Consider the following 22,010-nt stretch of genomic DNA (forward strand, 5'->3'; position numbering starts at 1 on the left):
ACAAACAAAAACAAAACACAAACACCCATCAGCTAAGTATTTTAAATTCTTAGCTGATACAAGCTAAGAGTCAGCTAGCAATTGTTTTATTCTGACATTGTGATAGAAAACAATAAAGCAAAGACAAATTTTAACAAATGAAAATATGAAAACTATAACTAGCAAAGAAAGTCCCTTGCAATCTAATCCAGATGATTGTTAGTGCAATGAATTCATGCAATGAATTCATTTTACCCTCAGAAACAAACCCTCAAACCCTCAGAAACAAACAGCTTCATGAAGACTAAGGCACACAGCCAACAGGTCAGGGACAAAGAAGCTGGTAAATCACCCTGAACCCAAATAAACCCCACAGTAAAGCAGAGGTGGCAGCATCATGCTATGGGCGCCCTGTTCAGACTGCGTGCCATTCCTCAAAAAAAGAGGTCGAAACTATTTGAGCCTCAACATGCATCCAAGCTACAATCTATAGATCAAAGTGTACTGATGTGCAACGTCGGCCAAGTCAAAGTCCAGACCTAAAATCCAATTGAGAGTCTGTGGCAAGAGATCATCACAGACGCCATTCATCTAATCTGGAGCCTGAGATTCCTTACAAAGAAGAATGGGAAAAAACTTCTGTTTTCAAGTGTGGCATGTATGTCCAAGTAGAAATGCATGCCACCTTTCAGATTTTGATTAGAAACAGCTTTTTCTTTTTTGAAAACCCACATATCATTGTTCTTCCTTTTATTGATGTGTTTTACTGACTGAAAGGTGGAGACAGCGTGAGGAGTTAAATAACAGATTACAATACTGACCGCTCCCTGCTGTCTGACACATCAGCAGGATTATGCTGCTGATGAAACCAGCTAATCTCTCGTTTGCACAATCGATTCTGTTATACATAGCTTGAAACTATTCAACTGCCCTCTGTAGTCTAATCAACTGTGTTTTGCGATAAATTTTCGCTTCATAACTTGGGATGCAATTTAAATTTACATCTACTGGAAGGTAGGAGCTCTGGTCAGTCTAAGCAGCCAGGGGAGGTTTGAGCTGAGCCGTCGGGACCCAAACGTGTCTGCAGCTATCATTGCAGTGCTCCAATATGCACCTGCAGGCACAGAGCAGCACGATAACAAAGCGCTAGTCTAGTCACAAAACAGCATCTAGTGGGGGGGGGCATCTAATGCCTCAACCGCTACCTGTGTACCAACCGTGGTGCTTAGGCACAGTGAACACGGGGTCGTGGAGCGCTGAGAGGAAGGGGAAGTGTGAGAGCTGGTCAGCCTCGTCCTCCAGGCTGGCCACGGCGGAGGAGGCGAGGGCGTTGGCGTGCTCGGATAACGTGTCCAGCACTTTGCCGTTAACATAGCCGCTCACGAGGTAGCGGATCAACTCGATCTTACGGGTGTGGTCTGGATGGGTGGTGTGTGTGTACGTGTGTTGCCGTGTGTGAACGGCAGAAAAGATGGGTAAATACATGTGTGGAGAAAAAAAATGAAGAGTGAGGGGAAAAACAAGGCAGACAGAGTTGGGTAAGAGGATTATAGAGATTGTAGAAAAATGATTCAATAAGACAAAAAGGGATCCAAAGGAAGCGAGAAATGAAAAAAGGACATGTGACGTATGGTTACATAACGAAGTCAAAGTTATGGGGACATGTTATGGGAACATTTCACTATATCGCGGTATTGTGTGATGATTTGTTACCTGGTTTGGACAGAGGCATGGGGATAGGGTAGTATTTCCGTGACGGTGTCGGAGGACTGTTAAAAAGAGGAAGAGAGGACATATGTATTTTAGTGAAAAACGTGTCTTCAATGAAGAACTTTTACCTTAACCCATGAACATTTCCAGATTTTGTTACATTTAAGTCACACATTTATATTTGGATTTAATATATTAGGCCATCAGAAAATAGTTCCTTGTGTGAATAATTTGTAAACCACATTTTGCTGCAAGCACTGAGGGATATATTTTCTCCCTTAAAGTGATTTTTAAAGACATTTTGTTTCAGGATATCAGAATAACAAGAGGTTCAAAATTCAAATGTATGGCAAACTTTTCAGAATTTTATCTGTAAAATCATTTAAAAAATTATGTTTTCTTTTCCTCCATTTGCACAAGAGTTAATCACTATGTGTTGCTCTTCCATCTAAAATGCAAACAAATCAGAAGTTTGCTGTTCTTATGCGACAACATGAGGAAAAAGATAAAGATACTTTTGAAGGCACTGTATTCTACATTTCTATAGAAGTTATTTTTTAAAAGCTACCAACCTGATCAGGTCCTGGCCGTGGATGTGCAGCGGGTGCTGCTGATAGTGGCCGAACACCTCGAACACGATGGGCTTGCTCTTAATGTACTCAATAAAAGACTCTGTGACCTCCACTGAAACCTGCAAAGGAAAGAAGAAAACAAAAAAAAAAAATTAGTTTCTGGTCAGAAGGAACAGTTTGGATTTAAGGAATGACGTCCACGTGTCTGTACTCACATTCTGGACATGGTAGAAACCCAGCGGAGCTCCTTTGCCGGTGTTCTTCAGCGGCTCGGTGGAGAAAGCCTCGTCGTGGCGATGGAGAAAACTGAAGCAAAACGTGAACACAAGTCAGAGTGATTCAATTAATTAAATTTGTACACAAACATGTAATGCTGTTGCAGATTTCCTAAGCTGAAGGCTTCGTGAAACATCGCAAACCAATATTTCAGGCAATGTAAACAGCGCTGCTCGTTTTTGAAGAATATTGACTCACTTGAACTGGCAAAAGATGTCGGCGTACTCAGGTGGGACGCCGCTTGCTTGGAGGACAGTCACACGGAAGGTGAAGATGCTCCCCACCTCCAGCTGACCCGCCAGACCTTCACTGTGACTCAGCTTGGCGTCTGGGATGTTGCCCAGCTTCAGGTCTGAGGAGAACAGCAGGGTCATCAAAAATGACCAAAAAAAAAAAAAAACTTACAGCTGCTGGCGTGTGAATTGCTCCTCTTTAATCATTATTCTTGCTGTTCACTCATTTTTATCTTTTTCTTAGCTTTGTAAAAATCCTCTCACACAACAAATAAAAGACGCTGCATTCGCCTCATTTACACGACAAAGCTCAACTTTGGATCCAGCAGGGACATCTGTCGAGCGTGTTCTCCAGCGAAGGGAAGAGAGGCTGAAAATTTACGAGCGGAAAGGTGAAAGTCTGGCGGCCGTACCCATGTCGTTGATTCTGTTGAGCTCCTCAGAGGGTGTGATGACCTCTGAGCTCTGACCCTGACCCTCCACAATGCGCAGTTCCTCCAGGGACAAGCCGGAGCGGGTCATAACCGTAGAGGGAAAGTCATTCTGATTGGATGGATAAAAGTCAGAGACATTAGCAAATAGCTGGTCTAGAGAGGGCTTGAGTTTCTAAAGTTTCTTTACCAAGTTGGTATTTTTGGAGAAAAAAAAAATAGAAATAAAGTGTCTGAGTTTCAAACTGCTTTCATGTGACTTCAGACTCACCTTTTTGAAGTATTCATCATCAAAGGAGATCTTGGCAGTCCCTGACTGTCTAACCCCGGAGCCGTAATCTGGAGCCTCCTCGTCAGCTAGAAAAGAAACAAACACTCCTTTTATCCCGATCTGTCACAAACCTAAACTGTCAAAGCACATCAAAGGGAATATATTAAAGGATCTGAGGGAATCTCTGCGTTGCCAGATCCCTCAGGACTCTCCCACATGCTGCCATTAGGATCTCAAAGCCAAACTTAGAGCTACACATATTTTGTTAGTTGCTGTAATGATCCCGGAGCATTAGAGATCTCATTAATTACTCACCAGCTATAGCCTGGACCCCCACGCGCAGGAAGCCTCGCACCTCGCCCTTTTCTGTAACTATGGCAACCCGGTGAACAAGCGGCACAGGATACAGCAGGTTGCTCAGGTACACAAAAGCTCTGAGAGCAAAAAAAAAAGGAGAAGAGAAACAATGAACAACCGCTGCAGCTGTGAGTCGCTACGCATAAATAACTGCAGCATTTATTTAGCATCTGAAGGTGGATTGACATTTTGTTTCGCGAGACATGATTTGCAATGGCAGCGATCCTTGTTACACGCTAAAACAACCTGTAGCACTTCGATGAAGACTAATGTCCAAAACCAAAACACAAGACATTTATCAGTAAAATAGTCAAAGTGATGCAGGGACCAACCTGCGCCCATGTGTTGTCTTATTTTGATGCACCGACACTGCTTATTGCTAAATTATGTTTTTAAGAGGAGCTTCTCCATTTTGTAAATTTTTGGCTACCCTGTAGTTACTTATGTTGCTACTTTTAATTCTGAAATTAAAAGCAGCAAATCGACTAGTCTGCCACAGGCCGTTTTTTTTACTGACCATGCATCAGTTTACATCCACTTCAGGGATATTTGTACATATATACAATTTTCTACCATCTATTGAGTCTAGAGTAAGTAGTGTAAGGTAAGGGGCCACAGGTTATTGTGATTGGATCCGCGGTGTAATTGATCACATTTCAGGAGCAACCAAACAGAACCAAAATAAATGTAAACGAGGTGGCAACACAAAGTTAAATATAATTAGGTAAGCGATTTCAACTCTTATGACTGTTTACCTCCAAAATTACTGAAAAAAAAAACTAAACTACATAATAAACACCTGATCATCACTGGTTTGAGCCTATGAGTATGAAGTGATACAAAATGAAAAGGCAACATGTTGGTGCAAAAATAGGGGCACAAACTTGGCAATTTTAACAGCACTCACAGGTTTATGAAACCTAACTCTATTCAATGCATTTTAATTACTTAAAACCTGCAAATTATAAGCTTCTTTACATCTATATGGCCAAATGCATGAACTATATCCAGTTTTAAAGAGCAAAACTAAATATTGAAAACCACTCTAATTTCCAGAGTTACTTAGTAAATTTTTTTAATCATCAGGAATCACTGGAAGCAAGATAACGCAACCAATACATAATAAATTAGGCACAGCTGTCAGCTAAACCATGAGTCAACTATATATATATTTTATTATTTTAATTTTTTTTACAAAACATATGAAGGATTAGCCTTCATATCATTATAAACGGTTTTAGACTACTTTAAAGGTATTTTTTGTTGTTTTGTTTTTATTTCAACTGCTAAACACACCCACTAAAGAAAGTATATGATAAATTGTTTTCCCCAATCGGTCAAATGATAAAAGTCTGAGTTTATACATTTCCGAAATAAAATGATTTCAAACACAAACAAACAAAAAGAAAAACCCCCCAAAACAAATCAAAATGAAAACAATCCAAGTGTAAAAACTGAAAAAGCCAACAAAAAGGACAAGTACTTAGTTTGCTTAATCAGAACAAACAGGCTGTTTTAACAGACAGATGGGAGTTAATGCAGTCAGCAGAGTGTGGTGGTGGAAGATGAGACATCTCACAGGAGGATGACGGCAGGAGGTGATGCTGGCTTTTCATCGTTCTTAGGAACAGAGTCCAAATTAAAAGTAGATTTTCAACAGCCGACCTCAGAGCACAGAAGGATGATGAATTATGTTAAATTAAACAAAATACTTCTCTGAGTCTGAGAAAAAAAAACAAATACTATTTTATGTGCCTCCGTTTCTTCAAATTAATTATTTTTAATTATACTCTTATCTTTGATACTTCAGCTACTCTTCACTGCAGTCAACTAAAGTAAAACAAGCCAACAACAGCTCTCCTGTCCCAGCCTCCGTGTGCAGAGGAAGAGGAAATGCCCAGGTCACCGACCTTCCCACCAGGATGAACCAGGGGGAGCGGTCATAGAAGGGGTCCTGCCCGTCGCTGAAGATGTCCGAGCCCTCTTCGGTGCCCGCATCAGAGCTCGTGTCGTCCACAAACGCCTCGTCATCTATGAAGTCCGACATCTCGCTCTGGCGCTCGTCCGCCAGCTCGGTGATCTCCGAGTCGGAGGTGGAGAACGTGGGCGAGGGCGTTCGGTCGGCCAGGTGCTCGTTGACGCAGCCGTTGAAGATGGGAGAGCTGCTGGGGGAGCGAAGGTTTGGGAACGGCGGCGAGGGTCACAGTCGAGTCAAAGAAGAGTCAAACAAAAAATACCTTCAGAAGCTTTGTGAGGCATCAGTGATCTCATTTCATTTTTAAAAATTCTTGCTGTTTTTCAAAGTTTTCAGGGTTCCTAGACATTTTTCATAGAATCTATTTTAGACTTCTGGAGACTTAACTCTCCAGAGATCTCAGTCCTTTGCAAAACATAAAATCCTAAAGCTTACTATAACTTTGTAAGAAATATTTCAAAAGTGGATTCAAATGGGGAATCTTCAAAAAATAAATTAACAGGATGGAAAGAGACAAAATATGACAAGTGAAAATATTTATCCAGATCTGAAAAATACTCAGATTAAGTTCCAAATTGTGTAGGAACCCTGCTTTAATTCAAATAAATAAAAAGGCAAATAGAAAGCCTCACTTTTCACTTGTATTAATTACAAGCATTAATTTAAAGCAAAAGCCACAAAATAAGCTTATCAGTTTAGGATTCATTTCATAAAGAGCCGGCATTAAACTAAGCGCAGGTGTCACAGCAAATACCAGAAATGGTATTTTAAACCAACATGAATAACAGCACATTAATGGATTAGCATGTAAATCTCTTCACATACGCCGTCGAAAGAGGATAAAACACAAAACGGCAACATTCCCACCTCATCCAAACTCCATGTTAACATAAATTACAGAACACATCAGGAAGAGCATGGCAACGAATGACGACACAAATTGAAGCAGAAATAAAGGGAACATAACAAATGGTCACAAAAACTCAAAATGTGATGTGAAATAAAATAAATACACATTCAAATGAAATAAAATAAAATAAAAAATCACAAAAACAAATAAAAGGGACAAACAAATTTAAATAATGAACAAAACATCATCTGGTGTAAATGACAAAACATGATGTGGGGAACATGTGATATGACTGATACATGAATCTCCAATGAGAAGTGATGGCAATGAAAAATAAAATGCATGAAGAAATCCTAACAGCGTCAGTACAGCTTTGGTAAATAATACCATTTTAAAACAAAAACTTAACTACAAATGAATAACAAACTAATTGCTCTTCTTAAAAAGTGTAAACAATGAAAAATGTAGCCACATTTTTTAAGCCAGCTTAAATACCCTGAAACAGGTAACCAACCCTTCCCTGGAACTGTTTAACAAATTTGTTACAAAAGCACACACAAAAAAAGCAAAAACCAAAACTATTTAGTTGAAATGTGTAGTGTTCATATTCGGCTACATACCTCCCCACGAGCTTAAACCAGTGGAAACGGTCGTAGAACGGATCGTTTCCTGTCAGAGCTCCCTCTCCGTCGCTGTCCTGGTGAGCGGAGGCCATTTCTCCAGCGCGGTCGTACATTTCCCTCATCTGCTCCAGCCTCTGCCTGTAAATGACCACATGCACTCAGGATTAATGGATGCAGGACGGGAATTTACAGCTCATTAAAAATAACCGGAGGGGGAGAAAAACTGATGATGTTCAGATGATTTGAATTTGACTATTTTCTCTGTAGAGATTTTAAAAAAAGACAAAAAATTCAAAACAATTGATTCTTAAGATACTGTATAAAATGATTTCCTTCACATTTTTGAAATTCCTACTACAGATGCCTATATCTAGAGTCAGAGCAATAATCGAACAGTTTGCAACAATTGTAATAGAAGACATCGCATAGTCCAACTAAACTCATGTGTGTACAAATTAAGGTAATTCTTACTTGAGTTTTTCCAGGGACCAGTAGTGTGTAGCTCCATTCTTCAAGTCCTGAACCTCGACAGCCACCACGGTGCGAGGGAAGGGTCTCGGGTCACGTTCCTTCTCCGGCTCTGGGGGCAGGAGCTCAGGGGGCAGCGGAGAGTACAGCGTGTCTGTCAGCAGGACGAACTGGAACTGGACCTGAGGAAGAGGGAGAATTTAGAAAGGACTCCAGCCTCAAACTATTATCAAAACGTGACTTTAAAACATCCAGAGATTGAAAATGCAAGATGAAAACCCAGTGAAAAGAAATTCTGTTGAAAGTGACTTTCTTGTAGCATCTTGCCGTTTATGTGGAGTGTAAATCCCTTCCCGGTGGAAGGAAAACTACAGTGAACCAGCTTTAGATTTGCTCCCTCTTCCATTTGTCTATGTGACAGTGGATCAATGCTGCATTCTGGATGATTTGAAAGTCAGACTAGAGCACATTTTTTTCTCCACCACATTCAGTCAACATAACATTAAAATGTCACATCCTTTATTGTAAAGGATGCCTCTCACAGATGAAAACCTGTGTGAGAGATGCAACGTTTCAGCTAAATAATATCAAAGTCCACCAGAGTTATCATGTGTACTTTGGACTCAGCTTTCTGTTGTGTCTGCCAAAAACTGTTAAACTTCTGAACATAAGCGGATGCTTTTGGTTTCCCTCATGATGCCCAGCATTGCCTGAAAACGTCACACACACACGTTTGTGTTTAGAAATCTAGTCGGCAGATTGTGCCAAGTCTCATTTCTAGTCACACAAACTATTAGAGGATCATTTAAAATCTGCAAGAATGAAAGATGGATGCCACCCAAAAACACCCTAAATTAAAAATTTAGGGTGTATTATTCTCATAATACAAACCAGTCTAATTCAGTCCAATTCAATTCAATCCAAAATTATCACAAAACTGATTTAGACTAAAACTGCCCATCTAAAAGTATTTATCCATTTTGCCTGATCATGCAATTAGTATTAAGAACAGGCCACAGGCTGTATTTTAACTGGATAATCCCAGAAACTCTCTGATCCAATTAAAGTTCTGACTTTGATCCACTGAGAAAAGGTCAAGGTAATACAAACCATAAATTACCCAACAGCTCCACTCATCAAGGATGATGTACATGTCATATTTATTTTTCGGAAACAATTTCCAGAACATTTCAGAAATATACCAAAAAAGAGAACCCAGGAAAAGACCCGACTTTAAATGAAAAAAACTAATTTACATCATACATTTTCTGCATTTCAACTCCAGCAGATGCAATTCGTCCACATTTTGCTCAGTCTCGTCTTGTATGTCATTGTGATTTCATCACCATTCTCCATCAGCTTTTGGCCTCTTGGACGTAGTTTACGTTTATTTATTTGAAGAATCAAAGTTTACCCAAATGTCTCATAATTGGCCTGCAGAGCGGGATTGCATTACCAAATATTGCATCAGACCAGTCCACTGTTACTGCAGTATCACACACATTGTTATATTGATCGTAACAACGTTAACAGCACCATGATTTCTCTCACTTTTTTCTTCAGCTCCACACTGATGGCGTTGGCCTCCTTCAGGTACACGGCGTTCCCCCACAGCTGGTCACGCAGGGAGGTGAACTGATGGTACCTCCACTTCCTGAAGGCCCACTGAGCCAGCTCAAACTCATGCTGTGTCCACGGCACTGTGGAAAATACACCAAGCAGAGGTGACATTAACATAATGCTCACAGGCATTTTGAAGGCAAATTAAACCAGGGAAAAAAATTTTGAAACATTTTTACAGAACAGTTTGGATTGTTTAAACTTCTCCACGGGTTCAAAGAATGTTAAATTAATGGAAGCAAATTGACATTATTCATAATGTGGAATCCTGAAGGCAAATTTTCTGCAAGAAATGACTGTGCAGAGACAGTAAGACCGTTCTGAAATCCAAACTAGACTATTTTTCCAATTCAGCTCCACACAATTTCTAAAAGCGTCAACTCACCAACAGCAGCTGGACTGAAAACTTCAAGCAGAAGCTTTAAGTAAGGTGTTATAAATGGAAAATGAAATCAGGAGGAACTACAGTTGTCTGACTTTTTAAGACAATTTGTAGCTGATGGGCTGAAACATTAAAACAGTACGGTCATTTAAACATCTAGTTAACCGTTATGTTGGATTAGATTTATGGATCTATAGTCTGATTTCAATTAGTACCTTGGGTGGGTAATTAAAATGACTATTAATATGTCAGAAGAAAAAATGACTATAGAAAAATTATATACGCACATCCCAGTAATTTAAGCTCTGGACACAGAATGTGGAAGAAAACACACAGCTCATTTATTTATATACTTTTCATTCATGGCGAATGCAGCAAAAGAAACATCATCTTAGTACACACCTTCCTCCTCTTCTTCCTCCTCCAGCTCTGCCTCATCGGGCGTCTCTGCGACCAGAGAGCGCGTCTCCACCTGCTTCTGGAGCTCCTGCAGTTTGCTCTCGTAAACCTGGACATCAACACACACAGGGGGACATGGACAGCTGTCCATCAGCTGCACACACTGGTGAAATCAGCAACACAATTGAGCCCAAATCACAGCCAAAGACTGATGCCAGGAACTTTGTTACTGAAAACGGTGATCATTTATCCAAAAAAATTGTCTGCAACATTGGCGTAAGTTTACATTTTTTGCATAATCTAGAAAGATGGGCAAGTAAGCATGTTGCAACATGTCAGTACACATTAAACAGCAGAATACTTCTGCACATTGTGTAAAATGTTAATAGTCTGGAAAATGTATTACTTGGAACAACAAAAAACAAAACAAAAATAACATTCCAAACCAGTTTGATTTGTAAATCAGAGAGCAAAAGCCATCAGCAAACATTATTAAAACTTCAGACGCCAAGTGTTTTTTATTTCTTTTTTTCCTTCAGTGGGAGAAGAAAAGAACCAGGAGAAGCCAAGTCAAATGTAATCCAATGAGGGGCGCCATCATCATCACCATCATCACCGTCAGAGAAGAACAAGCAGGCTGTGGTCCCGATGACCTCATCCTGTGTGTTCACAGTCTTCTGGGAAAACAATGAAGCCTTTTCATCTGGTGCTGACCTCCTCGCCTCGCTGCTGAGAACTACCGACAAACCGAAACCCGAACTCTCTGCTCCACTGAGAAGATTTACAGCATAAAGCTGGCAGAACTGTCACTGTCATAAGATACGTCATGCATCAGATTCAGATTCACAATGCGCATTTAAAGTGTTTAAATATTTTAGAAATGTAATACTTAAAGCAGACATGTCCAAAGTCCGGCCCGGGGGCCAAATGCGGCTCGTGGTCAATTTTCATCCGGCCCGCAGCCTCCGTCATAGAATCAATAACGCCTGGCCCGCGTGTAATACATTACTTGCGTGTTCTAAGTGCTGACATCTAGAGGCTCAAATAGGAACAGCAAATTAGTATGTGAGGCCCCCCAATTTTCTAAAATGGCGGCAATTAGCAAAAGGAGGAAAGTTGACAGCGAGGGCCGACGGTTCAAGGATGGGTGGAAATTGGACTATTTCTTCATTGAAATACATAACAACTGTGTTTGCCTCATTTGTAAAGAGACAGTGGCTGTTTTGAAGCGACATTATCAAACTAAACATGCTGAGGCATATGACAAGATCACAGGTAATGAACGCAGAGAGAAACTGAAACCCTTGAAGCTAGCTTAATCTCACAGCAGCAATATTTTACAAAAGCTCGAGAGTCAAACGAGAATGCTACAAAGGCTAGTTACGAGGTAGCAGCGCTGATCGCAAAGCATTGCAAACCTTTCACCGTTTCACTAGTGCGCAGCGTCCTGTCCCCGGGTCGCCAAGCGAGAGAGAGGTGTGCTAATCAACATTTATAGTTACTGTCATATTTTAAATGAGCCCTGCACTTGTTGATATGACAATTTCTCTGTTATTGTGTTTAAAAATTCTGTAAATATTAAACTCCCATTTTGAGATTATTTTTAATGTTTCAAATGTAATTTGCACCCAAGAGTACAATTACTTCTCTTCAACTATTACAAAAAAGTTAGTGTTAAAAAAGTGAAGTTAAATGAATATTTAATTTCAATTTTCAATGTCAATTGAATTTTGATATGTATGTTTCAAATGAACCAAAACATATGCTTAAGATGGCTGAAATTAAAATAAAAAAGCAAATGTGAAACACACAACAGCTCGCTGAAATGTATTTAAATTAATTGCTGTTATATGTAAAGAACGTCCGCCAAGGTTGGCCCCCCTATATTTTTAACACACCAAATCTGGCCCCCTTTGCAAAAAGTTTGGACACCCCTGACTTAAAGGCTTTGAAAGCCAAATGTAATCCTCTTTCCAACACACATGCATTTGTGCAGCACTATCAGTGTGTGATAATCGCTATCATGAGAAACAAAATGGATTTTAATGGATTACTATTCACATGAGTAGAGTACTGGACTCTCCCCTTTCGGTAAAGATCTTTCACAGCTTCTAAAATATTAAGTGCTGCATCCATCCTCATTGCAGCGTTTTCAATTTACCTGAACTAAACTCTGCTTCTGACACCTGTTTTGTTTGGGACTTCATTTCAGCCACACTCTTCTTGACCAAGTTTTCTTTTCTTTTTTTAATCACTTGCCATTAATGGGCTGCAAAGCTTTTATTACTGGATTGTATTGTTTTTGCTCTTTACAATGACATTCCCAGCAAACAGAGAGTGTGTTGGCTGCTGCACCATCCTGCCCTTCAGTGTCATGTGACCTGCTTCTGCAGACTGGCCTATATCTGTCTGCACAGGGAGCAGATGAAACAGTAGTTAAGTTTATTTCCCTTCAAATGCTAAATAGGGCTACTTGGTTAGGAAAAACAATATGTAAAATAATAATGAACTGACTTCAGGCTTAAATCATGATTACTAAATACAAAAAAATAGTTTTTCATTTAGGTATGCAACCAACATTGACCACCTGGATAGACAAAAATTGTTGACAAAAGCAACAAATTCAGTGATTTACCTTTTAGTTTAGCAATTTAAGTCACATAAAGAATATCATATTTACTCCCTGCCAAGATGAGGAGGTATGGCTCCAGCTGGTGATGGACTGGAGCAGCCAGGCATCATGGAGACCTGCGGGTTGGGGGAGAAGCCCACGACAGAACCCACTGATTGTTGAGCTGAGCAAAAACAGCATGTTCTTCCCCAAGTCTCCAAAGAATTTACATCACCAGAAAAAGCTGCAGAATTGTCAAAAGTCACAAAAAAAGTCAGGAGAGGCCTTTGGAAACTTGCTAAATATGTCAACAACATTGCTGACAGGAGAAGCACCTGTTCAGGTGGAAGTCTGTGGAAATACTGAAGCATAATTGCAGATCTGAATATAGCCAGAAGAATAAAGAATATATTTTTTATGATGATTACGAGGTATTTTGATTAATCTGGACACAGAATGTCAGGGTTTCCCTCGGTGTATTAAAAGCCTGGTGGTGTTGCGTCTTGACCGAAATCTTTACTTGTATACTAGTAGCAGTGACAGTAAAGACAGATTAAGCGAGGGTTTATAGTTGACACATTGAATTGTGCTTTTCCTTCATGCTATTATTTCACTTTATCATGCCTCCAAATGTTTTGTAACTTTCAATATTTTTCACCAGAAAAACACGATGAGCTGTTAGTGGACTGCCCAAGCGCTCCTACACCAGGCGTAGCAGGTAGTCTGGGGGAAACCCTGCCAGTGCCACGTTTATGAAGTAAGAGAACAGTTTTCTTTGTTGGATTTGTCCACACATTAACTGGGCTACCATTAAAATATGGTATGAGCCAAATCATTAGGAGTCATTCAGCGTAGCACTTCAGGCAACTGGAGACATCGGCAGCAGAAGGAAATCATGAATTTCTTTTAAAAAAATAATAATAATAATGTAAATGGGGTTCCACATGCTCAGTGGTAGAGCAGGCACATCATATTCACAGTCCTCAATGCTGATCCAGTTGCTATTCCGGTCAATCTACTAAGGAGTAAAGGCAATTAATTCCACACAGATTTTATGAAAATAAAAATAAATACTGTTGAATGTGTCGCTTTGGAGGCACCTACTGAAACAGAAGTCATCCTGCAGAGACTTGAGTTACTGCTGTCAAGACAACCTACCAATGCAGTTCCATGAACATCACTGATTTACATGGAACAATAGTAAACAATGAGCAGATGAAATTCAGAGCTTTGGGAATTTCACTGTCAAATGTCCATAATTAAATGAGTATGACGCAAGAAACTAAAAGTCCTGATTGGGATCTCTGTAGGTCTACAATTTTGTCCTGTGCAGCATTGAAGAGAAACAAACAAAAATAAAACTCTGTAGTAGAAAATATTCAAATAAAAGCAGGTAATTTTATTTCAGTCGTCATTTGAAAAATAAATTCTCCAGCAACACACTTGTGTCCTTTTTTTTTTTTTTGCAAATATACTAGTAAATAATATTCATCAGGTCTTATAGGTTTGGAGAAAATACCTAATATAGTGTAAAAGCAACAGCACACACAGTGAAAATGAGGCACATACTGATGATTCAACAACAAGATGTACAACACTTGTATAGAGGTTATGTGCTTTTCAGAAGAAAAGAGTCCTGTACAGAGTTCATTTGATGTTTTATGCACACTTTCCAGTCTAATTGGTCACCATCAGAACTGGAGCAATTCCGGAATCGCTTTTTTATATAAGGAGCAGGCCCTATACGTTTAGGACCTCTACAATATAACATGCAAAAATAGATAGTCATAAAGGGACAGTAATCATTACATTCAATCTGATAGTCTTTAAAACATATTCCTTAAGCATTTGTTTCTGATTATATGTTATGAAGGACATCTGATATCAAGTTATGAGAATTATTGGGATGTTTTAGAGCTACAGATGGAGCAAGTAAAAGTCATGAATAGGCAAACCTTTATGCTAAAACTATTCAAAGCAGCTACAGCACAGAACAATCGGAGGGAAAAAACAGATGTATGTCTCTGAACGATTGCTTTTTCTGTCTGGATCCAACAAAAACTAAACAGTCCTCAAAATCTCATTTGATGTGGACATTTCTCCTGAATAACAAGTACGCAAACATTTCAAGTCGTTGCCCTTCCTCCAACATTTTTTAAAGGCCAGACTTTGGGAGCCATGACAACACTCAGTGGGTATCCATTGACACAACGTGAGCTCTGTGCTTACCCAATGAACCACAAGACTAATATTTTAGGGCTGGAAAAAAAAAAAAAAAAAAACGCAGTACAATTTACATGGTGAAGATTTTATGACTTTGGGAAAAACTGCTGACTTCTTCAGAAAGGTTTGGACTTTAAACTTAATATCTCAGCTGTGTGTCTCAGCATTAAAACCTTAATGAGCTCCAGGACTTCAAGAAAGAATAGATAGGGGGAGAGTAAAAAAAAAAAAAAAAAAATCTTAAAAATCAAGTAAAAGGTTTAAAATAACCATCACTGTGCTCCCTGGGTAAATACACAGCTTACCAAAGACTTGGAGTGCAAAATACTTTAACAAAACTGGTGGCAGTTACATGAAAAAAAAGCACAAGAAAGGGCACAAATCAAAGCTGCTTGCAAAAACAACTGATATTTTTGGTGTGTTGTGAAGTTTCTTTAAAAAAAAGAAGAAAAAGAGCCAGCACAGTGAAAACATAGGAAAAGAAAAAGAAAATACTGAATTTAAAATGCATAGCAGGGTTAATAAAGTTAGTGCATAAAAAGGCACTTATTGATTATCACACATAATTACTACGATTTCAGTCTTGACTTAAAAAAGGCGCACCTTTCACCGGTGCTTCAAGTTCTTCAAATTTAAATGAGCAAGAATAGTTTGATTGCTAAGTAAGGAGAATGGTGATTTATGATTTGTATTAAAAGAAAATGTCTAAAATTGCAATAAGGACTCATTTTTTCCATCTGGAAGTCAGTCAAATGGCACAAAAATGAAATAAATCCCAACTGCTTTCTGTTTCTCATTTGGGCAATAACTTGCCGTAGTGCAGTGGCTTGAAACATTCGTCAACAAATCAATACTAAAATGGTAAAAATGTAAACTCAGAGATTCAAACATGAGCATAATTTTGGCAAATCAAAGCATGACTCATAAGTTGTCGTACATGCTGATAAATGAAAAGGCGAAGCATTGCTTTCCTGTTAAAAATAACCCCCTTATCGTCTTGTTGGCTTTAAATCCTTGTGACTCTCTTAATGCTACTGAAGACGACCAACACACACATACACACAATGCAGCAAAAACTGATAAAAATGAGGAATAACATGATCATAATGATGAGAAAAGGTCTTTTTTTTTTACATTTTGAACAACACTTGGATCAGCCAGTAACACATTTATCAAGTGAAATAGTTCCAGTCAGTTTTGATGTTGTGATCTGTAATGCATTTGCCTAAAAGTAAAAGTGTTTGAAACTAATTCTGTCCCTCTGTCAGTCAGACTGCTGTCTCTCTGCTGGCTTTTAGATTGGGAGCGGACAATTGCCTGCGCATTCGTGGAGGCGGCTGAAAGCTGAAAGGGGGGTTCGCATGGTCGGCGTGGTGGTACTGCTGGTAGCCGCCGAAGCCGCCGTCTGTGTACATCATGCCGTTGTAGTGGCACGGCGGATGCTGGTAGTGAGGTGGCGGCTGTGCTGGTGGGTTGGGGTGGTAGAAAGCCTGCGTGTGTCTCCTGTTTTCGGGCGGCTGCAGAGACTCCATGGATCCCGTAGGCCGCTGGCGGTGGTTAAAAGAGTTGCTGCGGCCGCGTTCATGCGGCTGTTGGTTGTTCCTATGGTTTTGTCTGTGGCCCTGGTTTAAACCTTGCTCCGAGTCTCTACGGCGATGAACTGAAGGGATCGGCAGAGGCGGGGTGAGGTGGACGACTGAGGCAGCCATCTTGTCTCTGGGCTGTACTGCTTCTTCAGCAGGGCTTTCTCCTTCCTCTTCCTCTACAGCTTCTTTGGGCACCTTTAGCTCTATAACTTGCTGGTCTGTAATAATTATATGAGTACCTGGACTCCATGAGTTGCGGTGCTTCGGGTTACTTTTGAAGGGGAAGCGCAGCTTACGGTCTTCTGGTGGTATAAAGCGGTGAGGTCCAGGATGTCGGCGGAGCTGCTTGGAGATTTCTTGCTGCTGGAGGTTCTTGAGGCGTACCTGCTCTTGGCGCATCCAGCGCATGTGACCTCGCTTTATGGTGGAGTCGTCCCCTGCGCTTTGGCATTTTTGTGCATCCAGGTCCTTCTCCTCAGGCTTCTCCTGCACCAGAGATTTTTCTTCCAGAGGGCTTGGGGTTCTAGTTGCACTAGAGGGAGCTCCTGCCACGGGAGGCTTTTCTTGGCCCTCTGGGGTGATGAGAGGAAGTACCTTTTCCATTTTCACCATTTTATTCCTGAGAGCACGGATTTCCTCGTCCTTCATGTTATTCTGCTTCTTCACCTCCTGCAGGATGTCCTCTAGTTTGTCAATGTGCACTTTGAGATCGTCCATCACTACTCCTCCGGGCCGAGCGCCATTTGTTATGACGTCCTCGATGCGCTCGTCGCCGACTCCCACAGTGTCCCAAACATCCCGAGCCACTGCCCTCCACGAGTCCCGCTCATTGGGGTCCTTCTTGCAGTAGCTCGCACAGAGCTCTTTCATCTTCACGATAGCCAGAGCCTCAATCTCCTGTCGTGTGTGGCGGAAATCATTCAGTGCTACCTCGTAACAGATCTCTTTCACCGCCTGGATCTTCAGGTCAGAGATGGTCACCCACTTGGAGTCCTTGGTGATGCGCCGGCGTTGGGGGATCTGGTACATTTTAACTGGTTCTCTTTTTTTCCCACTGCTGGGTAAGCCACATTTTTTCACTATGGTTTGCAGCTTGCTGGGTGGCAGCTTTTCCCTCAGGGAAGTGATCAGTCTCCAGCTCTCTTCACAAGACCGCTTATCTGAGTCATCCCCACTATCAGAGTCTCCATCCTTGAGAAAACAACAAACCAAAATGGTTCCCAAAAAAAGGAGAAATTACAATGGGAAATAAGGGAGAGGATGAAAGAATGGTTAAAAAAAAAGAATGACTACAAAAAAAGGTATGAATATGCAACATGGGAACCTAAACCTAGAGCAAAGTAGGAGTCATGGGCCAATTATAGAGAATTTCACTGGATTTGTAGGACTTTTTTTCCAAACAAATACTTTTTATAAATTATATTCTATGTATTTAGCCATAGGAATGTCCTGATCAAAGGAATGCATCAGACTTTGGTTGCAATCTGTTCTGATTAAATGGCCAGTGTTTTCTCATCAGGTGAGTCTCTGAATAAACTCATCTCACAATATCCGTTTTACTGTCTGTGATTGTGAAAACAAAGACTAGGAAAACTAGACTAGCTAGATTAATGAGCTTGGTGTGCTCAGATATTCACATGTATTAAAGAGCAAATTGACAAGTTTATGAAGTAATACAACTGCTCCTGAAAGCTTTCTGCACTAAATTCTTACAAGCCAAATTACCGGTAACGTATAAAACCAAAACTCTCTGAAAACATGTTAAAATTGGCCAATAAATTCAGAAAACCTCTTTACACCATAACCTTGTTCACAAGATTTAAATTTAAATTGACCAAAAACTGTGTCCACAAAATAACCCTAGTCAGAGAACTGAACCCTGCAATATCCAGAGCATCATTGATGATAAATAATAATGGAATATATTAATGCATGTAATAGTGTTTGACTGTATTTTAAAGATGCTGAATTTTCAAACATGTCTACAGAATTGATATTGGACATGGTATACATAAGTGCCTGCTCTTAAATGACAACAAATCATGATCAGGACATCCCTACATTGCATACATCGCAACGGTAAAAGATGTATGGCGCCATGCAGAGTCACCTCAGTAATTTCACTCAAACTCAAGATGGAAAAGAAATTCAAATGCAACAGTGGCTTCATTGACATTCTTCTCAGTTTTTCAGTATCTTTACCACTTAAACGGCCACAGTGGTATGAATTTATGTTTTGGTTTTTTTAGTAATTGGGAGCAAATTTTCAGATGATTGTTTTTCCTTTGTTGCATATTAATAATAAAAGTAAAAGCATGTCTATAATGATCAGAAAGGAAATAACAGATGATAGTTGCTGGTTGGAGTACTTCTCTAATGATTTGTGATATTCCTCTTCTTAATTGAAAGTTTTACGATTTGACAGCTGGATCCCAAACATGCGTCAGCGGCATGCACATAGGTGGACTTTGGAGCCTTAGTCCAGAAGGTTTGAGTGGCTTTAGTGTTAGTGGTGAGTTAGAAGACAAGAGTGTTGTTGCAGCTGATCAGAAAGTCAGTAGAGAAGACGACCAGAAGTGAAGGCAAGTGTTAATCCACTACAAAAAAGTTGTTAGTTGGAAAAACAAAATGCAGTTTCTCATTTTTTTATTTTTTTTTTGTAGACAACAGACATTACAGATCACAACCAGTCGGCACTGACGGTCAGTCTTTATGTGTGTGAGACTATGCCTGAAGCCAGAAATGGGCATGTGATGTCTCTGGTAAAGCGATACTTTAATGGCTGATGCTTTTTGCAGATGATCCCACCGAAATATGAGAAAGGTCTTTGTGTCGTTTAACTGTGAGCAGCGAGAACTCCATTGTGAAGCCGCGCCCTCAGTGCACTACGCTAACAAAGAGAGGTAGCCAAAGAAGTCAATGAGAAACCACATTGTCACTATCTGTCAAAAAAAATAAATCTACAGCAGGAATATTTTAGTTATCACAATGCATTGAAATACGTCAGCAACTGCATTGAAGAGATGAAACTCAGGACAAAAACCAGAGCAAGAAAACTAGAGGAGAGCTCTAATCCAAGCAAATCAACAGTCACTTCAAAGAGTTGAACAGCTCAGCGGTAAACACTGCAACTTAGTCCAGAACCAGTAGGAGTTAAGAAAACATGCTAATAACGTGAACCATGCAAAAGCAGCATCTTTTCAGAAGAGAAGGAAAACCTGTGGTTTAGTAACACCAAGTATTTGGTTTAAAAAGATTTTGTTTTTTTCATATCAAATCTGATTCATCTTCAAGGTGCTGTTTTGCAAGACTCAGATCCACTATCAGAAACATAAGAAAGGTGGGAAATGGGGAATTTGGAAAGTTGAGCAATCTAAGTCTTGATCGACTTTCTATGGAAAAATTTCAGTTAAACTCAGAAACGGACACAAATGAAAAGCTCATCTGTCTCAAACCAGAAAACTTCCATGCAAGAAGAACAGACATGCACCAGAAGTAAAAATGTAATTCACACACTCAGTACACAAGTGTCAAGAGTGAAAATTTGTTTAACTGAGGCTTAAAGGTCCCAATTTAAAATAGTATTTAAGAAACTAAGCAGAGCTTGGAAAGACCTAGTTTTGCATTTTCAATGTGGAAATACATTTTTCTCAAAAATCGCACACAAAACAACCCAAATTAGGTAAGTAAGTCAAGAAGCTGCTTCTAGCTAAAACAAAATTATCTTAAAATAAAAAGTAATATAAAAACCCACTGAGCACTAGTCTCTCTCAAACATTTTTAGGAAAGTCAAGTGGGTCTTGATTTTTTCCATCTTATCCCAACTCACCAATCGCTGTTGCTCCAGAAGCTGGTCCGCTTCTTCCTTCTCCTTTTTGTACAAAATTTCCATCTCGGTGAGCCTTCATAGGTGCAGAAAGTAGGTTGTGATAAAGTCAGACAAAAACAAAAACCAAGACCTTCCAAAAAATGAATGAAGGATGGCTCCAATACCTTTTCTCCATTTCCTGCTTCATGTCGATGCCCTGTTTCTCCAGGAGCTCTCGCTGAGCAAACGTCCAGTCCACAGGCTCGACGGGGGTCTCAGCGGTCGGCGTTTTCTCCCGTTCAGCTCGAGCCTGCTCCGGGTGATTAAAGCGGAACACGTGGTTCTTTCCCATAATGATGCGGTTGCCTGAGCAAAGGTGGATTCCAGGAGAAAGTTAACCAAACATGAACATCTCAAAAAAAAAAAACTACCCAAAACTACTACTACACAGATTCCAAAACATTTACTTTTCTAATTTCAATCGACAAAATAAAAAAACAAAGGACACATACCTGAACGAAGCTGGATTGCTTCCTCAACACGTTTGCCATTGACATAGGTTTCAGATCCCTCACATGGCACCAACATGACAATAACTTCAGAGTAGAAAAAAATAAACAATTATCAGACTTAATAAAATCAAAACTGAGTCAAAGAGTAATGGGTTTATGTTCTGATTTTAGACAATGACAGTCTATTTTTTTGCAACATTTATTAATTAACCACTTTTATTCACTTACAACACATGTACGGTAGCATCTGAGTGTATTTCTGGTGCAAATGAAATTCAAAACATTTAATTTTAGCTTGGTTTATTGCTCCCCAAATTATTTTTATTTGTAGTTTTTCCACTTTTATAAGATGTGGTCAAATGTTAAAACAAAGTACTGAGATAAAAATACACCAAAAAACATTGTGAGAAGAAAAACATTAACTTAATTTGACAAAGTTTTAGTTTTAAGTGCTTCCATCTTTAAAAAAAAAATCTACACCTTTCATCTACAACCCATTGTACACCATAATAAACAAACACAAACATTAAACAAACTGAGAAGAAAAATGATTGAGGTCCCACCATCTCCATTGGCATTTCTTTCGCTTCGGAAGATGCAGTGTTCTTCCTTGATGTGAGCTCCACTTAGTACAATGTCCTGCCTCCTCTCAGCGTCAGCCTGACCCACCCTGTCACAAATACAGAGTCCATTTTGAGAGACAAGGTCTTCTGTTTCGTTGTCAACCATTTAGAAAATGTAGCAGATGTCAATTAGACCCACTAAAGCAACACATGCAAGCGGCTAGATGTGAAGTGTAATGTTCTCATCAGTCAATGCCCCGCCCCAGCAGAGGAATAATGTAACCAAATATTTCAAAACAATAGTCTACCAAAAGGACAAGGAGAGGACAGTCATATAAGATGGAATAAAATGCTGGCCGTGCCAGATTTTAAGCCTCCGACTTCTTAGGTTTCCCTTGCTAGACATAAAACTTTAGAGAATGTGCAGATCCTCTGAAACATGTAGGTCTTATTATTCAGGTTTTGGTTACCTTGTAATCCCATCTTTGATATAGTAGAGCAGACACTCAGACATTAGAGGATCCTCATTCAGGTTGACCAGGTGTGGAGTCTGAAGATGAA

The 22,010-nt window shown here is 39.8% G+C and overlaps 1 protein-coding gene across 26 annotated transcripts in view; it reads right to left on the reverse strand.

The window, feature by feature from the left end:
• Window positions 1–22,010, reverse strand: part of kif1b (kinesin family member 1B) — a 60,390-nt gene that overhangs the window by 11,602 nt on the left and 26,778 nt on the right. For 6 of the 26 annotated variants that reach the window (XM_055049507.1, XM_055049508.1, XM_055049506.1 and 3 more), the window contains 19 exons: window positions 21,920–21,999; window positions 21,450–21,556; window positions 20,887–20,970; window positions 20,560–20,740; window positions 20,396–20,468; window positions 10,150–10,255; window positions 10,035–10,052; window positions 9,297–9,445; window positions 7,749–7,927; window positions 7,275–7,415; window positions 5,740–5,994; window positions 3,788–3,906; window positions 3,473–3,558; window positions 3,184–3,313; window positions 2,736–2,889; window positions 2,477–2,567; window positions 2,262–2,380; window positions 1,693–1,748; window positions 1,197–1,397 (listed from right to left, as the gene is read on the reverse strand). In XM_055049507.1, coding sequence (XP_054905482.1) covers window positions 1,197–1,397; window positions 1,693–1,748; window positions 2,262–2,380; window positions 2,477–2,567; window positions 2,736–2,889; window positions 3,184–3,313; window positions 3,473–3,558; window positions 3,788–3,906; window positions 5,740–5,994; window positions 7,275–7,415; window positions 7,749–7,927; window positions 9,297–9,445; window positions 10,035–10,052; window positions 10,150–10,255; window positions 20,396–20,468; window positions 20,560–20,740; window positions 20,887–20,970; window positions 21,450–21,556; window positions 21,920–21,999 — 2,329 coding nt within the window. Of the gene's footprint in view, window positions 1–1,196; window positions 1,398–1,692; window positions 1,749–2,261; window positions 2,381–2,476; window positions 2,568–2,735; window positions 2,890–3,183; window positions 3,314–3,472; window positions 3,559–3,787; window positions 3,907–5,739; window positions 5,995–7,274; window positions 7,416–7,748; window positions 7,928–9,296; window positions 9,446–10,034; window positions 10,053–10,149; window positions 10,256–14,135; window positions 17,758–20,395; window positions 20,469–20,559; window positions 20,741–20,886; window positions 20,971–21,449; window positions 21,557–21,919; window positions 22,000–22,010 lie in introns of those variants that run through there. The other 20 variants (XM_055049515.1, XM_055049527.1, XM_055049520.1 and 17 more) reach the window with 10 other exon arrangements.

The sequence above is a fragment of the Poeciliopsis prolifica genome, unplaced genomic scaffold (assembly GCF_027474105.1).
Source record: "Poeciliopsis prolifica strain line A6 unplaced genomic scaffold, Auburn_PproV2 SCAFFOLD029, whole genome shotgun sequence".
NCBI classification, from domain to species: domain Eukaryota; kingdom Metazoa; phylum Chordata; class Actinopteri; order Cyprinodontiformes; family Poeciliidae; genus Poeciliopsis; species Poeciliopsis prolifica.